The sequence below is a fragment of the Mugil cephalus genome, chromosome 4, assembly GCF_022458985.1.
Source record: "Mugil cephalus isolate CIBA_MC_2020 chromosome 4, CIBA_Mcephalus_1.1, whole genome shotgun sequence".
Classification (NCBI taxonomy): domain Eukaryota; kingdom Metazoa; phylum Chordata; class Actinopteri; order Mugiliformes; family Mugilidae; genus Mugil; species Mugil cephalus.
The window spans coordinates 18,700,111-18,723,581 of NC_061773.1; the positions used below are offsets into that span (position 1 = coordinate 18,700,111).

Genomic DNA, 23,471 nt, shown 5'->3' on the forward strand with positions numbered 1-23,471 from the left:
TGTTTTTCTTGTTTTCCTGTTGAACATGTTGAGGTAAATGTTTACGTTATCCTGGCTTGGGTGTCTGAAATAATTGGCCACAGACTTTGTTGGTCTGTGTTCTGCACAGTTCCACACAGATTGCATTTTTAATTCGGCCCTCGTCACTTATTCATTTATTTTTCAGTCTTTTTTTTCTTTTTAAAAGAACGAAGATGCATCCAGAATGCGTAAGTTGATACAAATGCATTCATTTGCATCCGCGTAAAAAGCTTTACATTCTCCCTGTTTGCCCAAGCGTGCCAACACGCGATGACGAAACAGTGAGGGGATTTACAATCAGCGGATTTCATTTTTCACTGGGAGAAAGGCTGAACTTATGCTGCTGGCACTTCAACAAAGTGTTGCTACTGGTGCGCTGCTTCACTGGCGCTGAGCACCGGCAAATTTCAACATAATTGTTTTAAAGAACATAAAACAATATGTGTATTGTACGACAACAATATCCATGGCCCTGTGCTGTGCTTTTCTGTGTGATCTTTTTTGTTTTATTTGCTTTATATATATATACGCATACATACCACTGTGCCACTTTTTTCCATCTGCCAGAGAAAATATATCAGCTGGATGCAGGACAGCTCAGACTAAGGAGGATCAGGAATAGCTGCCTATAAAATGCACACCATGGTACTACAATATCCTCCAGTTGGAGTCTGCTGGGGACCTGTGGTGTGTGTCATCTCTCTGACTCTCTGTTGATTTGCCAACACTCCCTGTCACTCTCCACTGTCAGAATGTCCACAGACGGCAAAATGCCAAAAAGATCAGATCAGAAGTGGATATGCACAAATGAAACTCAAACCAAAGGTGGAAAGTCTCCAACCCGCAAAAATCTGCCCATTCATGAAACTCGTGGATGCCGGCTCCGGGGAAAATATCAGTACACTCTGTTCCTCTCAGCATGACAGCATTTTATTAGACAAATGATGACACACTTCACTGTTTGAAGGACAGCAGTATACATTCAGATCAGGTCATCTGTACAGTACAAAGATAAAAGAGATGTGGGAGAGGTGATGAATGACTTCCACTTGGTGTTTGCCCGGTGGCCTGAAACATGTGCAGGCTGTCTATAGCAAATCTATAGCAAATCCCACAAACACTGTAGCCTTATTGTGTCTGAGTTACCGATTCACTCCTTGAAGTCTTTGGTCATTTAGGACAGTTCAGACTATTTTTCTTTTTCTGTTTTTGTGTTTCAGTAAGAGTTGACTGTGACCGACAAATCAGAACAATTACTGTAGTTTTGGCCTCAGTGAACGCAGAAATTTAAGATCAGAGAAAATAGTTACAGATGTATTTGTTTAAATTAATCTGCGAATTCTGTTCAATTTTTTTTGTTATTGTCGTAGAATTAAAGTTTGTGCTTTTTCACCATGTCTTATTCAATCATCTTTGTCTGGATGAACCTGCATAATAGTCCATGTGGTGCAAAGAAGGTGTGCTTGAGGAGTTAGTGCGAGGGTGGGTGCAGTGGCGAAACACTTTAATACTGCATTTTGGCATCATATAACTTAAACTCCATAGAGCACATTCCTGTCTCAGAACTCTTCTTTGATTAAGCTATAAGGCGCTGAAACGACTGCATTTGACTATCTCGGTTACACTGTCTGTAAGGCTGGCCTCAGTTTTCATACTCAGTGGAAAAGTGGGCACTGGATACACATGAGGTTTTGAAGCAGCAAAAAAAAAAAAAAAAAAATCTATCACGAATCCTCAGCGAGGTTTTTCAAACATTTTCCCTCCAAGTGGACGGACGTTAGACACTGATGCTCCAAGTAAAGCCTTTGAGTAAACAACAGCTTCAGCAACACCGAACCTTTGAACAAAGGAACACAGACTTCACTTGTCATGTAAATAAACACCTACACATCACTTTTGTCAGAACAGGACAACAACATCACATCTCATATATGACGCAAAGCGGTGACAGGGTGGCCTACGCGGCTACAGAGACATACGCCCTGCTGAAGTGTCCATGAGCAAGTCAATAGACCCTCCCACCAGGTGTAAGGACGTCTGCTCAACTCAGAAAACTCTGGCCTCCTGTGAGCCTCTGAGTGGAGATCCTCTGTTCTCTGAAGCTGATGAAAATGGACCATGACATGACATTGTTATCAATACATCCAATTACGCACGGGGAGACACGAGGTGTGGAGTCAGTGTAATCCATTGGGTGTGAATGGCGACATCCTGTCAAGACTGATGTCGGCCTCGCAGTCCTCCAGGTCACAAACCGAGTCCGTGGCGTTTTCGTTGTTGTGAGAAAACTGGGAAATCCTGTCAAAAGTCTCTTCGTGCTCAATACATTCGACCACATTGGGGATCATGTTGACATACGCGTTTGCGATTTCCTTGTGGATGAGGGTGTCTTGGTTGTATGAGACCAGCTCGTTGCTGATGTTGACAGTTTCTACGGGCGTGTTCGAGCAGAAATGGCGGCAGCCCAAGAGGCTCGAGAAGGCCTTCCTGAACTCAGCGTTGAAGGCGTAGATAATAGGATTCAGCGAGGAGTTGGTCCATCCGAACCACACGAACACGTCAAAAGTCGTTTCGCTTACGCACGGCAGGCCCGCGTCCCGGTCCGTGGCAGGCCTATCGCAGAACGGGACCATGCAGTTTAGAACGAAGAAAGGTAACCAGCAACACACAAAGACACCCATAATCACCGACAAAGTTTTGAACACTTTGGTTTCCCGTTTTATAGACGTCTTCAAGGTGTTGTGGTGTTGGCACTCTATTCTGTTGGTCCTGCAACTTTGCGCGTGTTCCGCCGCTCTCTCCAGGGAGGCTATTCTTCTAATTTGGATTTGTGCAATACGATATATTCTGGTATATGTTACAATCATAATTGCCACGGGAATATAGAAACTTATCAACGAGGAGGATATAGCATACTCTCTGCTCAGGCTGGAGTCGCAGTTTTCTTCTATCTGCCGACTCCTGGAAGAGTTGTGTTCCCCAACCATGTCGTCATCACTGGCTTTGTGCCAGTTTAGCTGGACCGGTATGAATGAAATGAGCACAGACAACGTCCAAGTGATGCTAATCATAACAAAGGCAACTCGCTGGGTCATTTTCCTCTCGTAGCGGAAGGGGCTCGAGATTGCCCAGTACCTATCCACGCTAATAATGCAGAGGTTGAGTATAGAGGCAGTGGAACACATGATATCAAAGGCGACCCAGACGTTACAGAAAGTACCAAACGGCCAGTACCCCGCCACCTCTGCCACAGCTTTCCATGGCATCACCAGGACGGCCACAAATAAATCCGATAGTGCCAGGGAGACAATGAAAATGTTGGTGACTTTGGTCCGCAGGTGCCGAAAGCGCAGCACCGCGGCGCAGACCAAGATGTTACCCAGCAGGGTCCATAGGATTAGCAGCGACAACAGACAGCCCGTCACTGTGCGCACAACCATATCTTTCCTCCCTTCGCTTGTTGCCTCCGTTTCGGTGCCGTTCCACATAATCTCTCCAAGCGGTGCCGGCACAGAGTCAACCCCCTGCACCGATGAGAGGTACTTTGCTGGGTTCTCCATGTGTCTCTTCAAGTAAAACTACAGTCCATTGATCCTTGCGCGGAGACGGGCTCAGTTATCAGCCAGTCACCATATTGTCCCCAATGTCCGGGTAAACTGCCAGCCTGATGTGGAGTGCAAAACAGACGGGAAGGAAGAATTGAGCACGTTAAAACTGAGCCGAGCGACGCGCCAGGTGCGCTGAGGGGCTGAAACGCAGCACACAGTGGCGAGCGCATGTTGCAACCTTGCCGGTCCGGTCGACTGACCCGGCTGCCTCTGTGAATCTCTCAGTCCCAGATATCCTCAGCTCGGTGTGAGTGAGGAGGGAGTCCCTGCAGCCAAACACACACTAACTTAAACAGGGCAGGGCGCATCCCGCCTTCTTTGTGCGTGGCGTTACGCACAGCAGTGAACAGCGTTATTAGGAAACCGGCGAGAGGAAGCCTTCAATAATTTGAGAGATTTCGTTGGAGGATGCTCCAAAGTGCGTAATTACAAACTTCAAATCGGCGGAGAGCTTTCTCCAATTGGTGGATTGTGTTAATCTGTGTTTGACATCATACCATATGCAGTGACCGCAGGGACAAGACGGTGCACGGGTGAACAGTAGCCTGTATGAATTACATTAAACAGCAACGTTGTATTTTTAAATATATTAAATATACAGTATATATATAGTACATATATACAGTACACAAATCTTATCAAGAGGCAGTGTTGTAATTGTGCATAGAACTGAGCCCCAGTCACAGTCTTCATTGAAAGTACTAAGAGAGCTGTCCACGGTGCTGAAAATACAACCAGCCTGAGGGATAGTCCATTCATATTCCATTCAACAAGCAGGATAGAGTGCATCTCCATCCATCCATCCATCCATCCATCCATCTATCTATCTATCTATCTATCTATCTATCTATCTATCTATCTATCTATCTATCTATCTATCTATCTATCTATCTATCTATCTATCTATCTATCTATCTATCACTGGCTCAAGTTTGATTCATACTTTTATTACTAGTCCCAATGAATAATAAACTATTTCAACACGTTTCCAAGAGTATATAAAAAGCCTATACTTTTATCACCATGCACCATAATATATATGCAAATGATTTTTTTTTTTTTTTCCCTCCAACGACGGCCGACTAGAGGTCAATGCCCACCTCTTGTTTCTGTGTTGTCTGGACAGGTGAGCCAACATTCACACTCCCAGCGGACATGCGGAGCCAGGAGCGCCGTCGTGCGTCCGTGCAGCGGAGGCGCCGTTTCCGTCTCTGTAACGTCACGGATATTTTTAGACGCGTCTGAGCGCCTGTCAAACCATTCTGACACTACGATAAAGTAATCTCCCGACGCCCGACACCAAATTCTCTGAAGTACCTGACCCATAATTCCGGGATGCCATGTCTGGAAGCAGAACGATTCTGGAGCATTTACTTCTTTACATGCAGATGTTACTACAGATATTGTTCACAGACCAAAAATTGACATGCATTGCTACACATGTATATTGCTGTAAATGTGTAATTAAAAATATTATTAATACTAAATACTAAAAATAATAAGAATAATAAGCACGGTCATATTTCGTGTTATGTTACCTTTATTGTTGTAATTATAATGATGATGATGATGCTGATCGTGTTTTGCAGTACACATGTGTAATATTTAAATGTTTCTTAAAATACCTGCCTTTCCTAAGAAACAGGTATTTAAGAAGTTACGATCCAGTATGGAGCCCGTAGTGCTGAGCAGAGCACAAAGAAGAGAAAAGTCTGAAAAACCTAAATACGTAACGCCATCCTGTGGTGTAAATGGCTACTGCAACTGCAGTCTATTAAGAGGTGAAAGGTAAATGGTTTGTTAAGTTTTCTCCAGGCAACATAAGCATAGATCACGTAAGCGAGACAAGAGGTCTTGTATATGAAAAAAAGTAAACTATGCTTTATTTCAATAATCAAAAGATACACATCCATCACTGCCATACACTTAATTTCTTATCAGCACCATGTAACTGGAATTACACAAAATCATTTCATGACCTCTGAGTGATTTTGATCAGCGTTGAGCGGTATTTACAAAGCAGGAAGTAATGTTGCAATCTGAGAAACAAATTCAAAAAAATAATAATTAAATAAAACAAGGATTTTACTGCAACTTGGCACATACTGAGGACACATGCAGATGATAGCACCAGGTTGAGAACCTGCTGGATGTCATTGATTTGTTATAAACTCGTACAGTACAAATATCTATTTGTGCTTAACATAAAAAAAAGAAAAGAAACAAGTGTTGTCACTTGTGATGATTTTTACTGCTGAGGCGTCGGTCTCTTGGGTGGTGTAGCATTTGTTATCACAGAAACGTGTGTTTGTCCAGAAACCGTCCTGATACATGATCATGTTTCATGAATCCAATGTTTTCTGAGAGCATTTCTGACAGTTGTCACCTTGCCTTTCTCATTGCACTGTGCACACCTGTACAATCGAGAGAAAGGTTTGCTCCAGTAAAACATTTTCATCAGCTTCAGAGAGCAGAGGGTCATCATGCAAGGTGAAACTGAGGAATCTTGAATCACTGAGAGAAAGAGAGCTACTTCTGAGAACTAAAATCCAACTTCAATGATTATTTAACATATAGTGCTAAGGTTGTCACCTGCCTTGCAGTTCACGCGTTGAACTGCTGAACTACTGAGAGAAGTGAATGAGAACCATATCCATAAACAGTATGCACATTTCGAGTGCAGAACAAATATTGGTCAAGTCCGAAGCATATGTGGCTCTGGTAAATACAGTACTATTAACTTACTGGATATTTAGACTAGTAGGTATTTCTGTGGCTTCACTCGAGTATTTCCAGCTATGGTAATCACGTCAATAGTAGATTATATAGTTTCATTCTCTAATATGAAACAGTACAAAATGTGAGTCTGACAATAAACGTATAAGCCGATAATGTACACCATCCCCCAGTTGGAAAACCTACTGCAATGTGACTACAGAACAAAATGTACAAAGGGGCCTTTCTAAATTCATGAAAGCGAGGATTCTTTTCATCACCGTCTTTAATAAACCTTGCGCCGTGCAAGGTAATTCTTCAAGGAACGCAGGCTAATAGGTTCATCTTCCTTCATAATCCCCACACCGAGGGACCTACATTTTGTTTGTCTCCACGGCTTACTTTCAAGTCTGCTGGAGTGTGACCCGGAGTGCCTCCTGAACGGTTGACCTGCGCTGTGAGACACTCCCAGGAGCCGGTGGTGACAAGTGTTCCTGTGCATGTTATCTGGCATTGTCAGTCACCTGCTATTCTTGTCAGACTCGGCGGAACACCTCGAAGAGGGAGGCGACTGAGTGGATGCGGTAGAAAAGGTTCAAAGGGATGGCGAAATTGAGAACTGTGGTCCACATGCTGAAGCCAAACGTCTCCTGTTCCAGCCCGTTGTCGTACTGTGGCCTGCAGCCAAAGGCTGGAAGGATCCACAGCTGCAAGAAAGAAAAAAAAGGAGAAGGACATGCAATTAGTTCAACCTGAATTGATTCTTTGGCCACTTGGGGGCAGTGCAACAAGATGCCAACACCAGTATTGACACATCACATTGTGAAGATGTTGTGGCTAACATCCAGCACACTTGGTGCAACATTAGCCTTTATTCATGTCTTGTGTCTTTTCATCTGTTAAGTGTAAATCTAATGCTTTTGTCACTTGTTGGGGGAACTGTCTAACAGCCAAATGTTCACCAGCTAGTTACTAACATTGTCTATCAAGCCTTTGATAATTGCCAGGTGGAATTTGGTAGAATTTGTCACCAAGGTGCTGAAAGTAGCTAAAACACTGTGTACAAACAAGGGAAATCAGTGAAAGTTCACTTTCGTATTAGACACTATTGTTATTTGTTCCACTGATAATCAGTGTATAGTTGCAACTAATAAGCTGTCGTTTACACTGACTGCCTTCCTTCAAGTTCAGTGAAATAAAAATGTACTCTCATTCTTCAGTAAATGCACATGCTCACCGAAACATTGCACATTATCAGCAAAACGGCGATGTTTTTCAGGATCTGCCTCTTTATGTTGCGGTGCTCCACCACCCTGTTGCCCACCGGCAGCGGAACCTCCGAGGGTTTCCGCGGACATCCGTACACCTGTCCGCTCTCCTCCTGCTCGTTCTCCATGGTGACGCAGGCCCTGTCCGGAGTCTCATAGGCTCTGTTGATGATGCCATTGTACGGCGGAGCCAGAGAGGACGTCACCGAGAAGATTTCTGGAGAAGCCGGCAACTCTGGGTCTCCCCTTGCTCCATCCTCCTGCTGGCGATACAGGGACTCTATTATGAAGAGGTTCTGGATGTACTTCTCCAACACGATGAGCAGAGAGTAGACCAGGATGGTCCAGCGATACGGAGGGCTGCTGTCGGTGCTGAAGACAGCCACTATGCTGCACCAGGACATGAACCAGGAACCGATCGAGGATCCTACCAGAAGCTCCGTGTCCAGCTGTCTTGACGGGTTCTTGGAGGTGTCCAGTGGCATGTGGTTCGCTCGGTATATGAGCAGACCTAAAGCTCCAGCAAAGCACATGACCGCCAGCATGACAATACCGTAAATGTAGAACATAGAAATGGCCGACTGACGCATTTGGGAGGACTGCTCAATGTGTGTGATGTAGACCACCAGTATCCCAATGGTGCTGGCCAGTGTAAGCAGACCCAGAATGGGGCCTACGGTCAAGCCCTGGGTTTTGGTAACAAGTTTTTTCTGGTTGGAGGAGAGGTCTATGGTGCGTCCGATGTTCTTCCACATGACAAAAAGCAAGGCAGAGACAAAGATGTGGTACTCGATGTTGAAGGGGTAGAGATAGGAGAGGCTGCTGGAGAACATGGAGCATGTGTTGGTGGTGCAGTTACATTCCGGTTGTACGTGTTCTGGAAAACAAAATTTAATGAATGGTATTTTATTTCACGTTACCGAATCACGCCCCTCTGTCAGGACATAAAACTGGCAGCATATGACATAAAATATAAACATAAGAAGGAGCATGAACTTTCTGGTACATTCACAGAATGACTGACTGAATCTGAGCTGAGCTCGTTTCTCTGATTAAACATGAATACATCAAAAGCCCCAAGGGTAAATGTGTAACTTCTGAACCTTTTCTGATCTTGTGATTGTGTCAGTTGTTTCAATAATGTTTCTGATTAACAATTTTGAAATGCATGCGGGAATCTGTGGCTCCCTGAGACTTCTAATCATTTTTCGGGGTCCTGACCTCCAGACTGAGACACTGAAGACAGAGGGCATTTGTAAGATTTCATCAGATTAAGAACAAAAGATGGCACTTCTTTTAAAAAAAAACTTGATGGGGGGTATGTTTTACAGCAGTGCACCTTTAAATAATTTGCTCTACCTCTGAAACCAAAACTTAAGTCACGTTGTTGTTTTTCAGCACCATAATTGTCGTCTTAATGCATAAATTACTGCAAAATAAGTTTTAAATTTGCCCAGTATCTAATATTCTCCAGTCATATTCTGCTCATTTGAAATTTCACTTATTAGCCAAACACAAATCTTAGATGTTGAATGCACCTTTCACTCCCTGTAAGCCCGCCATGCGATAATTATACTGTTGCCCCCTAGAGATCATCTCAACAAAACCCCGCCGTATACACCCTCCCGACTCACCCCCTCCAACCCCCCAGAGGCCACCACTATGGTCCTGCACCCTTTAATTAAAAAGGGAACCGCAGTCAGGGTGCAGCCAGCCTCACAGTCAGCCGGATATGAGGAGGAGCAGCCGAACCCCTCAACCTTAGGCTTAGATGTATCAGTTACTGTAATTGCAGCACCCTTGGGACTAAGCAGCCTGGGGACAAAGCCGTCTGAGGTCAAGCGGGGGGTTGCCAAGGAGGGTGGTGATGGCTGAAGTGTGTGGAAAGGGCCCGGAGAGGGGGCCCCAGCACCGGCAAGGCTGCGTGTCTCCTGAAACCTAATAGAGAGACGTTCGACACAAACAAGACCTGCTGGTCGGCCGAGCTAACCTCCCTTCCCCTCACAAACCCTCCTCTCTTTCATCCATTCAAGTGAGCTCTCAAGTGGACTATTGTACTCGTCTTCCAGGTACAAGCCAGCAATCGACCCCGTGGCCCTTACCTATAGTGAGATTTTCGTAGCCCAGGGCAGAGAGTCTTCTTATATGGTTGTTCAAAAAGTGCTCAGCTTCAGACATCACGCCACTGCACCACAAGAGGAGGTTGGTAAACACCGCGTGGATCACACCGAATCTGAGGGGATAAGCAGTCCACAACGAGTTGATACCATGATGAAGTGTCAGGATTCAGCTCTCTTCATGGGCATGTAAATATATACTGTATATATACTTATATATATAACAATTTATTGAATTAAAAATAGACATATTAGTAATTAAATATTGTGTTATTAAAGTGAACACATACCTTTCAAAAATTTCAAAGCTCTTGATGACATCCTTGATGTGAAACCACAGAAAATGCACCTACATCAAACCAAAGGGGAACAAAAGCTTAATAAACTTGTGTAATATGAAAATATGGGTTTGAGGAAAAATGTTTCATATACTAAATATTTTACGTACTGAATTATACTGAGATGTGTTAACCAGAAAGATTTTCCATATCATATGCAGTTACACTCCAATAACGTGGACAATGATAGGATTATGTTGTTGCGGCAACTCTGTACTTGCCGCAGCAACAAAGAGCACATTCAAAGAACTTAAGTGGCGCACAGAAAAAAAAAGGCACGGTTTCTAACGCTGCTGAAAGATTATCACTTTATTGAAATTAAACTGAGGTTGTAAACTTACCTGTGCAATGGTGTGAGTTACATGGATGACAGGATATACCCCGAATACAGCCGACACACAAGACTTATAGCCGACATAATACCCGATTCGGAAAGCGTCCATAATGAGTGAAAGGAGTGCGAGGAGAGTCAGCCCACCTACACAGAAAAAAACAAAACAAAACAAACACTCATTACGTTATTACTTGAACTCTGGCGAAACAAATCATTAACTAAAAACGGTGGTTTTGCATTAAAGAAATGCAGCAGCACAACACGCAGAATACATATTCTACGCATTTACTTTTATAAACTCACAAACTCACCTCTTATCCAGCATGTGGTTGCGTGGACATCTTTCTCAGTCCGCGCGTTCTTCTGCCTGTCCCGCACCAGAATGTACCACAGCATCCAGAACAGCTGGAGGATCATGAGGCAGGTGGCAAAGGACAACAAGTGCTCTTCCTTGACAGACGAGTCAGGCTGCGCAATGGCCAGCATCAGCGCCGCCCCGATCAGAAGCAAATTGGTGCCGTACTGACCGCTGAGGATCTCTGCGTTCTTCCTCGGATAGTCCCCTGACAAGTTGAGCTTTAGTTTTGCGAAAATCTTCTTGTCGGGCTCGGAGCTGGACGACGACGAGGAGCTGTGACAATACTTGTTCAGGCACATAATATCCAGGCCGCTGGGTTCCACCATGGTGGGAGTCATGCGTAAAAACAGTAGAGCTGAGAGAGGAGTAAAGTCAAAGCCGCGCGCTATAAGTGCATTTGAGGGAGGCCAGGTGCGTAACCTACAAGGTGGGGATTCAGACGAATAGGTACCGTGCCAAACATGCATTCAATCTTCAAGGTCCGGCTCAGTGGCCACGCACAGTTTCAATGTCCAGCCTTGTCGAGGATGGGCTTGATAGGTGCCATTGTCATCTTGTAACCCTGAAACTGAAATATCTGGCCGCGTATCAGGCACGCTGAGTCACTGAAAATGTGAGATTTCGTTTCAGTCTTTTGGGATTCCAGACACCCGTCTTCTTGAACCACACAATAAACAGTTGAACTTGTTTCTGCGCCAAGCATGTGCCGCGTAAAGACGCAAAAAAAAAGGATCCACAACAACGACAAAAAAAGAAAAAAAGAAAGAAAGGAAAAAGGGTTTCGCCCAAATCCAAGTTTTCCGCGCGGCTGCCAAGCAGACTTTCCAAATCTACTGAAATCCTTTCAAGGTGGCTATCGGGTGTTACGCGTACATGCCTCGATGAGATGAAGTAGAAGATGACATTTTAAAAATCACCGACTTCAAATCCAAGTCCCACCAGTTCAAATCTGTATCTGTACCAACTGTCAAGATGTAGTGTCTAAACTATTCGCTTTCTAGCTAAGAAAAAGAAAACTCCGAATCCAGTTGCCAAATTGGTAATGGCTTTTTTTGTGAGTGGACGTCAAAAGAAAGATGCCATCTGCACCACGGCCGCCTGACCTGCCTTTTCAATATATAGCTTGGGAGGAAGCGCTCGATCAGCATAACAATAGGACGACTGCTCACACGGCCAGGCGTAGATTGAGGGGTGATTGATTTGATGTGAAGATGGAGAAGTGGCTTTGGACCATTGGTTTATTTTATAAAAACAAATATCACTTGAAACATGCATGGCTATTTATCAATAGTGCGCACAATAGGTTATAGGATTTATCAGATCGCGAGCGCGAGTTACTGTAGTTTAATGATATGTTGTTTAGTGTAGTTTGTTTATTTTAACTGCAGAAAAAAATGCACCAAGTCAGTTTAACAGTTTAAGTGATTTTGGGTAACATTGCGCTATAAGCACCCTGTGCCATCAAGCACAGACCATGGGTCTCTGCAGTGGATCTGTTTTGAACCCTAGTTTTTTTTTTGTTTTTGTTTTTTTAAAAATAACCCTTTAGATTCCCATATTCCCACGTGTGTAGTTCTGATTCAGACGCGCAGTCTGTTTGTTTCTGTTAGTTTGCTCTTCCTGACAAGCGGCTTTTAGATCTGCGCATAGCACACGGAAGGGACAACAGAGCCCTGCTGATAATTGATGCTCGCATCCAATCAGTTTTGAAGACATCAGTCTTGAAAAGAAACCTCACGGACCTTCAGTTCCCCACAAAAGCATTACGAGGATTGGAAAGATGATCAATTGACGCTTCGTCTTAACGTCGTATCGCTTTCTTGATCGCTTATAATCGTTAGCATACTTAAAAAAAGAGAGAGAAGATCTATTTATTATCAGGACACTTTAATGGGCTGTTGATTAAGTCTGAGCGTTTTGATTTAATTTGGAAGTGGTCGATTTAGCCCTCTGGTGTTTGCTCTTTGGGACAAAAAAGCTCATTTAAGCGGAGTTTCAAGGGAATTAGGTCCTGTTTTAATCGTAAAGATTGTTATAAGCGGCAAATTTGGTGTTCTCGTTCAACAGGTTTTTGCTATTTATAAACTTTAGGTAATCAAGAGGGAAAATCGCAAACCATATTGACTTACGCTGCCACGTTACAAGAAAATTAACACAGAAGAGATGTGTCATCGTGAAACGCGGAGAAAGGGACAATGAGACCGAAATTTGATCCTTAATTTTGAATAACAATGGTCTCGGTGCATTGCCAAATATTTCTCAAATATGACCTTTCTCCGTGTTATTTCCCGTTACGCACGTATACAACCAAAAGCCGAAAGACGGAACAAATAGTTTCACCAGCTTAATAACATCTCAGGACGTTTAGTGACACGTTGCTTTCAGACAACACGGCGACAAGGGTCGCTGTGTTGTCAATTAAGAGTAAAGCGGATCGTCTTCCCTTAGCAAGATAGAATGATTCTCCCCAGCTGCATCATGAGGTTTGCGCTCAATCTCGACGGCATTCGCTGAGCAGACTATTTCATGATCACTGATAACCAGGAAGATGTCGATTCATTATCAGGACACCATTATTTACCTGATTAGACCTGAACGTTTTGATTGAATTCGGTAGAGACCAGTTTGGCCCTATTGTTCGCGCCTTAGGAACATTCACACAAGCAGAACAACAAGCACATTTCTAGTCTGAGGGCAGTGGGCGAGTTAATAAATAACGTGTAAAATCGTTCGTATCTCAGGAAAGAGCCTCGAATATTTGAGGTGTTTGGACACCGATTACGGCATCAGAGTGGTGCAAAGATCTTTTAAATGATGACGAAAATAAGAAGTTAAAGAACACGTTGATAGTTTCAGCTCTGCTCTGATTGACTACCCGGGTGAACAATTAGTATATGGGTCAATATATAAAGTGACTGAAGTCCGTGGGATATTGCCTTGCATACATTTTTATTAAAAGTAAAAAACAAAAAAATAAATAAAATAACGTATTTGTTCCTTATGATCATGTCTTTACAAAATCCGTAATTATTTATCAAGGAAACAATCACTTATTAAAACAAACAAACAAACTACTAGATTAGATATCACTAAAATGTCACTAAATAACCATCCGAATTAAATAATAACCACTTGCTAATTAGCTAATCAATAATAAAATTAGCTCATTCAAAATATGTTTTGATTGTGTTGTTTTTGTTAAAATGAGAGTTACCCACTACAAACACATCACATCCCACCTCTCAAGAAAGTGTGGTAAATCCAAATCACTTGACCTGCTCCAATATTCATAAATAACTCTCAGTTTCAATTTCCTCAACTGCATATACAGTAAAATATTGAGAAGAATCTTTCTGTAAAAATGCCATGTGGTTATATGCAGCCATGTTGATGTTTGGAAACAGCCAAAATGTTAACAATGATACCTGTCAACTATGTTAAACTCAAAAATTCCCGCTATTACAGTATATACTGACCCATATCATAAGGAAACAATGACAGGGTTAGTTTTTTATACTCAGATGTATGTTCTGGATAAATCTGTAGTTGAGCTGGTTTTACTGTTTTATTGCTCATTTATGTATCATACACCTGTTTTATATCACTACCGTTGCCAGGTCTGTCTTGTAAACGAGATTTCTAATGTCAGTAGGACTTCCTGGTTAAATAAAGGTTAAATAAAAATAAAAATTGGCCATACCGTTGAATGTATACTATCAATAAACAAGTCAAACTGAAGATACAATAAGATTATTTCAGTAATGTTTACATTTTTCTATCTGAATTTATGCAACAGTTCAACAATGCTTTAATCAAGCTGAGCATATGCAGTCTGGATTTACTGTCGGTTTCAGTGAGTTTCAGGCCCAACTTTATGTCATGTACCGCTGCAGTTGTAAAGTGATGCCTCACGGGTCACCTTTGCTTTGACAAGGCAGTAAGGCAAAGTTCAAGTATTCATTTCAACTAGTTATAAAGGTTTATTGTAGAAAGACTTGTGCAGAGTATCAGCAAACACCTTTGCTGTCTTCTAGCACGGTTTGAAATATATAAAATTTCTCTAAAGATAAGCACAACAGACAAACTAAAGTCTGTTTTCTATGGAGCGCTTTAAACAAAATACAAAACAAGTCAAAAACATGTTAAACACTCAAATCAAGTGGACACATTAGCAGTAGCTCGGTGAGTTTTGATTAAGGTCTTGAACGTTGGTGCTGTCGCGGATGTGTTTGGGGTGAGTGTTCCACACGGATGAGGCCCCGTCACTCTGTTCTGTTTTGCTCGGTCCTAGACGGTGGAGAGAGTGGATGTGGATGAGGAGGTTATCACCAAATGAGACATTTACTCGCTTTATATGGGAAAACATGTCACTTAAAAGAATCCAAATCCACGAGCACCAGCGTTAAACATCATTAACGGCCGACAACAGCTGTGGCTCAGATGAATACAGAATTACACCAATAGACGGCAGATGGAAGTTTGTTCAAGGTGTGAGGAACCCACAGATAAATCAGCATGGTGGAGCATGTGCGACATATGGTCGCAGGGGGATGTACATCCAGCCACTAGACAGTGCAGTAGTGTACTATTTTTATTATATTTTATTTTTCCAGTTCGTCTACAATTGAACACATCTTCACATGAAAGACCATTCGTATGCAGTATGCAACCAAAATGTTTTCTACAGATGCATAAAATGTATCAAGAAACAAATGTTGCTGACTTTTAATAGGGTGAGAAATAGGGCTGTTTCAGTGGGGGAGTCGTATGTGAAGTTGTAGTAACTGTTTGTGTGAAGAAATAAGGTTGGGCTTGGTGTAAGGAAATGTGTGTAAGCGATGGAGAAATCTCAAAAAGCAAATGAAAAACCGTACCGTCCCCCACCTTTCACATTCATCCCAGCAAAGAGATGAACATGACGACGCCCATGAACTGCGTGAAGAGGATGAGCGGGGTGAAGAACGACCACACCGGCCACAATGCAATGTTAAAGCTGCAGGAGAAAGATTGAAAAAGAATATGAGTATTTTGAATCTATACCTATATGTTGCCTTTTCTATTACTAAGTGTTGCTTATGAACACGGCTCCATTCAGCCACGACAACAAAAGCGGGCCGTTAATTAATGTAATCATTAAGACTTAAGATCAAATAAACACCATTAGTCAGGAATAATCTACTAACGCACAAACAAGACATTTTCAACTCACAGTGCTTCATCAAGCATCGACGATCTGACAGTGAAGAATCAAACAATCCCCTCACACATAATAACGACTGTGTGAACGTTGTAAATGGTACAAACTTGAATGTAAACACTAATAAGTGTTTACTCTTACCTGATCGGTCCATCCTGGTCATCTGTGATACACAAATGGGATGGATTTGCAAAAGTGGAAATAATTCTCGATTTTGGGTAAAACGTAAAAGGCAACATAACAGATCAGCACATTTTAAACTATTTAATTACAGATTATTAATTCATTTTGATTCATTTTGTCTCAGTTATTTTAATGTAATGGTATGTAAACTGGATTTAAAAGAATATATAATTCTTGCAGGCGTTTATGGACCGTCTGTGTGGGAGACAGTATCAGACTGTATCAAGCATCAGTTAATTAAAAATAGGGTTGGAATATGTGTGTGTCTGACAAGTTGACATGCTATAATATTATAAAACAATAACACACACAGACAGGTAATATTAATCATTATTAGGAGCGCTGGCCTTGCCTTTTTCTTGTTATGGATATATTATCGGTTATCATACTAGGACCATTAGCTGCCTCGTGCTACATTAGCGCTGGCTTTTACCAAATGAAGCTGTATAAAGTCAGTGAGCGCCGGCATTAATCACCGTTTCAGCTGCATTATCATTTCTCCTCTTTAGTAAAAAAGGATGGGATACTGAAAGCTTTTCTCTGCGGCTGTGTTTGTGCTACACTAAAGCATAACAAGCCCTTTCAGTGGATTGGCGTTAGCCCACAAAATCTGAAGCGCAGAAATGTCACCATGGAAACAGACCGTAGAACTCTAATGCTTATGTGAAGTTAGCATACTGTGTTGTGATATTCGTACTAACTTCAGCAATATGTGTCTTTCCTTTTATTCCGACGTGTCCTCCACAAATACAGAACATAACCTTCACTGGATGTTTGCTTGTAGATCTACAACAAATCTAATGCTATTGGTGGGACACTGAGCCAAACTACAAGCAGTAACTTTTCAAAGAAAGGCAGCTGCATCAGAGTTAAAGAAACTCCTGATTATTAGAGTTGGTCAAAACCACATTATACAGCTTAATTTTGTTCTATTCATGATTCATGATGATTGTTTGACAAAGCAATGGCTTGCCAGCACTAGCAGTCTGACCTAGAAAAAGATGGTATTCTTTCAAAGACTGCCAGTTCAACAATGGAAAGACATAACAAATGCTCAAAGCCAAAAAGGCAAACAATCAAATCTATAAAAAATTATCTATCATTTGGAACTACACCCTTGTTGTCTTTAACCTTATTACTTACGTAATGAGTAATGTAATGTGTGCATTTTGGTCAAGGCTTTTTCCCCCCCATTGTTTGGGCTAAGCCCTTCAGTTCTTAGAAATCCGAATCATATAATATGATACCAGCAGCTTGGGAACAGCGTGTTTGTGTACCCACATGACGGTTAAAAGCCTGACCAGGATTAGATTTTTGAGGCTGATAACTATTATTATCCCCTTTGAGACATCCTTTTTTTTTTTTTTTTTTTTTTTTTTTTTTTAAACCAATACAGGGCAAAGCAGTATATTACACAGCTGTAAACAACTGTGAAACATATCATTGGCATATCTGAACTACAATTTTTGTGGTTACGTTCTGGGCAATTGGACATTTTCTAAAATGGAATCATCATTTTAACAAGCTCAGCCGGCACAGTGAAAGTCAAAGAGGAAGCAGCATGTTCGGACGCTCTCAGGCCAGGCTGCAAACTGAGCTATTGACAATTTCTTCACTATGTCTGGCCCGCATAACTCGCTGGGCAATGAACTGCACCTGCTGCAAGTAAGATTGACCGCACAAAGGCGAGTGAGGGACAGTTGTGCTTTCTTCCGACTCCCGTAAGTGCCACTGGAATATCTAATACACTGAACTGTTTGTAAAGATTCTAAGTCATCTATATACAGTCTACAGTTAAAACTATAGACTGTATAAAGACTGTACAAATATGAACCAAAGAACTGCTCCTAAAAAGTCAAAGCAAGTAATGGTGTCTGGCTGCAGTGTGGGTCATAAGTTTCACCACCTCCATGTTAGTGGATGGGACCTGTGCGAAACTAAAACACTAAAACAAATTTTTTTTTTTTTTTCTTTTCAATGATGGTTTCAGTCATTTTAGGCAGTTAATTTAATGGCGATGCATGTTCAAATGTCAATTTCTTCCGATTTTTGACGCTATAGAAACAGGATGTCACATGCAGCGACTACCAGTTGCCATGCCAACCGCTCCGTAAAGCGGTCCAGTGGGACGAGAACAGTATATAATGCAACATTTCCTGGTAACTGTTGGAGGTAGAGCAGAGCGCAGTATTAATTAAACGTGAACACGAGTGAGTCTGGAGGAAGTGTGGTCGGGTCATCGATATTGTGCGTAGATTGTAGTCTAAGATCACAGACTGTACAGATATCACGGGTCTGCGAGGTTCTATTCTCTGACCGTACTGATCGGACTCTGGCAACAAAGTGGCAAGATGGCGCTGCCCATATCCCTGGCAAAAATAGTGCCAAGTTGGCCAATGCAAGGAAGTGGGGACACGTTGTCCATATTTATATACAGTCTATGGTTAAAACATAGACAAGCAGATGCTTTACACCACTATATATTTTGTTATTGCAGTACGGATGATGCTGATCAGCAAATTAAGCAGTTGTGAAGCTAGTTTCTTTCATTACCTGCCTGACGCAGCAAGAAATGCTGCAGTGGTGATGGGAGGAATGGCAGGGTACACTTGGTCATAGTTCTGGATGCCTTTGAACCACTCCAGGTACACGATGCAATACATGGCTAGAGAGAGGCAGACCCCAAGCAGTACCAGACCGACATTGAACCACCAACTGGAAACACAAGGCTTAAAATGAGGAACATTAACACAACAGGTGAAAACAGTCCATTCAAATGTGCAAGAAGGTATAATGTCACAAAAGGTTTATCAGATGTCAGTGCTTTCATTCGTATCATGTACCCGTAATACAGCTGAAAGAGAAAACAAAACATGTTTGTCTTTGTTGACCGGGACCAAGCACTTTTCCGTGACAATAAAGATTTTTCAAGAACAATGGTTACTGTGCGCATAGGTCATTTATAGGGATGGGAAAAAATCGATATGGCACTATATCGCGATATATTTTACCCGATATAACATCGATTTTGAATGTCTTCGATTCGATTTTAAAAGAAAAAGAAAAAGTCATGTTTTGTGCGAATCGTAGACAACTTCCGCACCTTCACCACCACAAGTGCAATAAATTGGAAATGGCTCATATGGATTAATATTGTTTTTTGACTCAGTTTATCTAATGAATTATCAATGTCATCAGAAGTACATGTATATACAACTTGTACTTTAAGTTGTATTTAAAATTTCTCAGTGAACTATGTAGACAATATATCGCAATATCATAGTATTGCAATAATGTATCGTATCGTGACTCAAGTATCGTGATACGTACCGTATCGTGAATTCCTTGCCAATGCCCACCAGTAGTTGACACGCAATAATGGGATAAACGATTTCATTTAGACTATATAAGACAGAAGAAAAAGAGTCCACAAAACCTAAAAACTTGTGTCTCCCTCATAGCTCACTTACCTTTTAATTTCATCATTTTCCATAATATTGCGGGGGAATTCCACATAGTACGTCACAGCTATAGATGCCACGATCCAGAAAACTGAATGTTTATTAATGCGAGGGAGGGGTTTGGCATCTTTTTCCTTCTGACCTAAAAGGTAACAGGAAAGAAGGAAGTTGGCAAAGAGTTAAAAATGTAGTTTTTAACTTAAAGAGCACATTTCGTTACACGAGAAGTGGACACAAAATGTGTCTACTGTGTTAAATGTTAGCTTAAAAATACAAAAAAACACTGACAACCTTTAACACCAACATACTGCATGACTCAGTGAAAAGCGACTAATAAGAGGCACTGAAAGGGTTTACAGAATGGTATAGACTTGACTACCAAATATGAGATTTGCCTTGCCTTTGGAAAATGTAATAAATCCTCGCCTTTCAGATTTAAGCAGCTTTTGAGGCGAAACTGATAGGTTTCTTTGGGATAATCTTGCTTCTCAGAGAGCTATTAATCTCTATAATTTACTGGCTGATTAAACGTATCAGAGCCTGTTGTTGGCTGCTGAAATGGTTCAGCACGCTGGTCTACTCTGTGCAGAGTTCGCAATGAACTCGACAACCTACAAAAGAAGATGTCCTTCCTCTTGAATCAAAGATATGTCGGTCTTCTGCTCAGCACACACAGGACTCCGGCAAACTGGTGGATTTATGTTGCAATCATTGCTGCCAGAAGGATCACTGATGGGTATGTGTGGGACACACACACACACGCACCTCGAAAATGTTTGGTTATATTACAATCATCAGTTTACACTGGCAGAGATGTGACCCCTTGGGTTGGGGCAGTGAAGGGGTAGAGTTTCCCTGTATTATGTTGCTCAACTGACACGGCGTTTGTTCACAGTCAAAACAATCAAGAATTGCTGGATTTGTGCCAGGGAGGGCCTCAAAGCTGGACAACTAGCCACTGTACAAGCTGCCTACCAGACACCATATTAGAAAAGAGAGAAGAAAAAAAAATGATGCAGTTACAATAACCATTTTGAAAGGGTTAGCATTTGATTAACTATGGCTTTATAAGTTGCAGCAGGAGGACTAACGTTAACCACACTTCTAACAAATATGTGTGCTTGGCTTGGCGGCGTGTAAAGTAAGTAATGTTATTAACGTTTAGACACAAAGCAACACACCCGACATTTACTGTGTTTATGACAGCTGTTAGTAAAAATAATGAAAAACTGGCTAAAAATGTTGGCGGACATCAATTCCTCGGACGCTTACTCTTTTCATCTTCGTCTTCCGTCGTCGTTTGCATAAGAAACTCTGCATTTTTCTTAAAGCGATTTCTCAGCGTTGCCAGCTCACTGTCGTTAAGCATTGTTGACGATACCAGTCACTTACATTAGCTCTAGAAGCTAAGGAGTGATTGGAAGGCACTTCCTGTTTAGGCACAGCGTCGCGTCTTTATGACGCACTTGAAGGTGACATTTGTAGTTTCTGTGAAATGACGGGCTCCATCACAGAAAAAAGAATAAACACGGGATAATTGAATAATTTAACTTTAAAAGTAATTTATAAAAAGTATATTGTTCAAATAAAATGTAAAAACAGAGCACTTCAAGTCTTCAGAAACGTTAAGTTGTCACGACACTAGATTATTTAGTCTCTTTTATATTATAGTTTATAAATAAATGTATAAATAAATAAATAAAAGCATGTTTGTATGACTGCATATTCTACAAAGTCCATTTTAACACAAAGAGCATTGGTCAATCTGGACTATCAAGTAAGATTTAAAAAACAACAACAACAGCAACGACAACAACATTAAAAAACATTCAGGAGTAATTATGGATATCTGCATTAAAAAAGAACTGACAATATACATTTTTTACTCCTTCTCATGAAGCTTGCAGAATGTAGCTGGCTGTACTCCAAGACTCATCCTGAATGTATAGCTTTACATATTGCTGGCAAGAATGTGACACTGCTGATAGTGTAGTCCTTCCGAACTCTCTGAATTAAAACCTGAACGCCACGAACACAGGGCATGTGCAGAGAAGAAAAGGTAGTACTTCACAATTCACTGCCAACTTCTCATTCTGTTGAAACTAGTCACAGTTACCTACTTGTGTCTACGTAGCTTTATTTGTTGGGTTACTCGATACATGGACATGTACAAAAAATGATTATCATAAGGTAATTAAAAGTCCTGCAACAAGGAGTGCCATTATGAAGAGTGGAGTCTGTCATTTATGCTGTGTTGTGGACAAGTTGCACTTAAATATAATGTTTTATGTTTATATTAATGAATAGGGTAAATGTACTCCAACATGTCTCTTTTAGTTTTCATTTTACTATGACGTGCATCACTTCATTCATTCATTTTACAAATAACAGCGTTACCCTGAATTGAAACGCCAGAGTTAAAAGAGTGTTAGTAAGAAGTGACATAAACGTGATGTGTCATAGTTTTGCTTAGAAGTAAACCCTAAGACAGCAACCAGCAACAATGTGGTGACACAAGACCATGAAATGTTAATGAAACTAGCTGAAGCAACGGCAGGCAAAAAAACTTGGAGATGCCAAGGTACTAGTTGAACCGATCTCAACTTTGAGGTCACTGGGATGACAATCAATGGGAGCAACTGATACAAACACAATGCTCCCCAAACATTTACCTAAAGGAAACATTGTCTGCGACTTCGGTCCTTACCACCAAATTCATCACGATGGAGTCATTGATGGCATTTTCTTTCCAAATGTAGAGCATTGGCCGCAAGAAGAGCTCGCTCGGTTTATAATTTAGCAGCATTTTGGTTTTCATGTCAGGTGGAAACCGTGCAAGTTGTGTACCTAGGCAATCAGAGCCAGGAACGACCACTATTGACTGACATTTAGCTACAAAGCCATTGGCTACAAGCAAAACCACAATTGTTAAAAATGGACTTAAAAAAGTGACAAATCCGGTCATGTTTTTACCACGTCTCAATGAATGCACAAACTAAATCGCTCTTGTGCAATGTTTTCCAAGTAATGACAACATTAAAGTGAGACCATACAACTGCAGGGACAATCATGCCAGAAAATTGGCAAATAGTTATACAACATCCGAGGTAATGGCTATAGGAACAAGCCAGGATTTCAGCCACGTTAAATATTACACAGTATGACTTAAATACCAAAAGTAAAATTTGAGTAAAAATAAATTTTTTATCATTTGAAGATCTATGGCTGCCATTAATAACGATGCAAAAGGCCATATCTTTGAATATCTAATGGCAAAAAGAAAATGCTGATCTCACTTGTTTTTACAAGAGTAAAACCAGGGTTAGTTTCAGTATCCTGTGGGGTCCGGATTGAAACAAAAGAATTAGGCACTGTTGAGCCCTACTGGACTAGAAAACATCATTTTAATACTAGCAAACTTGAGTAACAGCTTGACTAAAACCCAAAGTATGCAATATACAATTACAGGTAAGCAGCATGATGAATGAGCATCAGTGTTAAACCTGCCGGGATTAGCGGAGCTTCATAAAGCTGGGCAGATTTCCTCCTGTAGCTCCTCCTGTTCGTGTGTAAATGTGTGTGCGCTTGTACAGAGTAAAGAGACTACTCATTCTAGCCGTGGAAAATCAGACAGCATTAAAACTTCACCTGAGGCTGACACCAAGCGTCTTGCTTCTATGGAGCTTCTGTGTCCCTGGCCAAGTGAACCCCGTTCGGGGTGCCGAGGAATGTGCATTAACTTCGTCCCGTGTGAGAGTCAAATTCACCTCAGGTGCACCTCTCCCGCTTCCCATCCTCCACTCGAACATCCAATCCCACAGATAAGGTGCCACTTCCCAGCCTTACCGTGAGCACGGAATGTGTAACAAAG

The 23,471-nt window shown here is 41.6% G+C and overlaps 3 protein-coding genes across 4 annotated transcripts; all 3 read right to left on the reverse strand.

The window, feature by feature from the left end:
- Positions 1–935: 935 nt before the first annotated feature.
- drd5a (dopamine receptor D5a) lies at positions 936–3,967 on the reverse strand. The gene has a single exon (XM_047583236.1). It carries the CDS (start codon positions 3,579–3,581, stop codon positions 2,199–2,201), a length of 1,383 nt encoding a protein of 460 aa, XP_047439192.1. The 5' UTR covers positions 3,582–3,967; the 3' UTR covers positions 936–2,198.
- Positions 3,968–5,486: 1,519 nt separating this feature from the next.
- Positions 5,487–14,564, reverse strand: otop1 (otopetrin 1). Its single transcript, XM_047583234.1, has 6 exons — positions 10,713–14,564; positions 10,409–10,545; positions 10,020–10,078; positions 9,715–9,845; positions 7,582–8,489; positions 5,487–7,051 (listed from the first exon to the last, which is right to left on the reverse strand). The coding sequence occupies exons 1-6, from the start codon at positions 11,224–11,226 to the stop codon at positions 6,881–6,883; spliced, it is 1,920 nt and encodes a 639-aa protein (XP_047439190.1). The 5' UTR covers positions 11,227–14,564; the 3' UTR covers positions 5,487–6,880.
- Positions 14,565–14,715: 151 nt separating this feature from the next.
- tmem128 (transmembrane protein 128) lies at positions 14,716–21,033 on the reverse strand. Of its 2 annotated transcripts, none has more exons than XM_047583238.1 (5): positions 20,873–21,033; positions 19,610–19,742; positions 18,693–18,854; positions 15,644–15,752; positions 14,716–15,046 (listed from the first exon to the last, which is right to left on the reverse strand). In XM_047583238.1, the coding sequence occupies exons 1-4, from the start codon at positions 20,967–20,969 to the stop codon at positions 15,653–15,655; spliced, it is 492 nt and encodes a 163-aa protein (XP_047439194.1). In that variant the 5' UTR covers positions 20,970–21,033; the 3' UTR covers positions 14,716–15,046; positions 15,644–15,652. The 2 variants fall into 2 exon arrangements, with proteins under 2 accessions (XP_047439194.1, XP_047439193.1); XM_047583237.1 differs by having other exon boundaries at positions 15,634–15,752; positions 20,873–21,031.
- Positions 21,034–23,471: the final 2,438 nt, after the last annotated feature.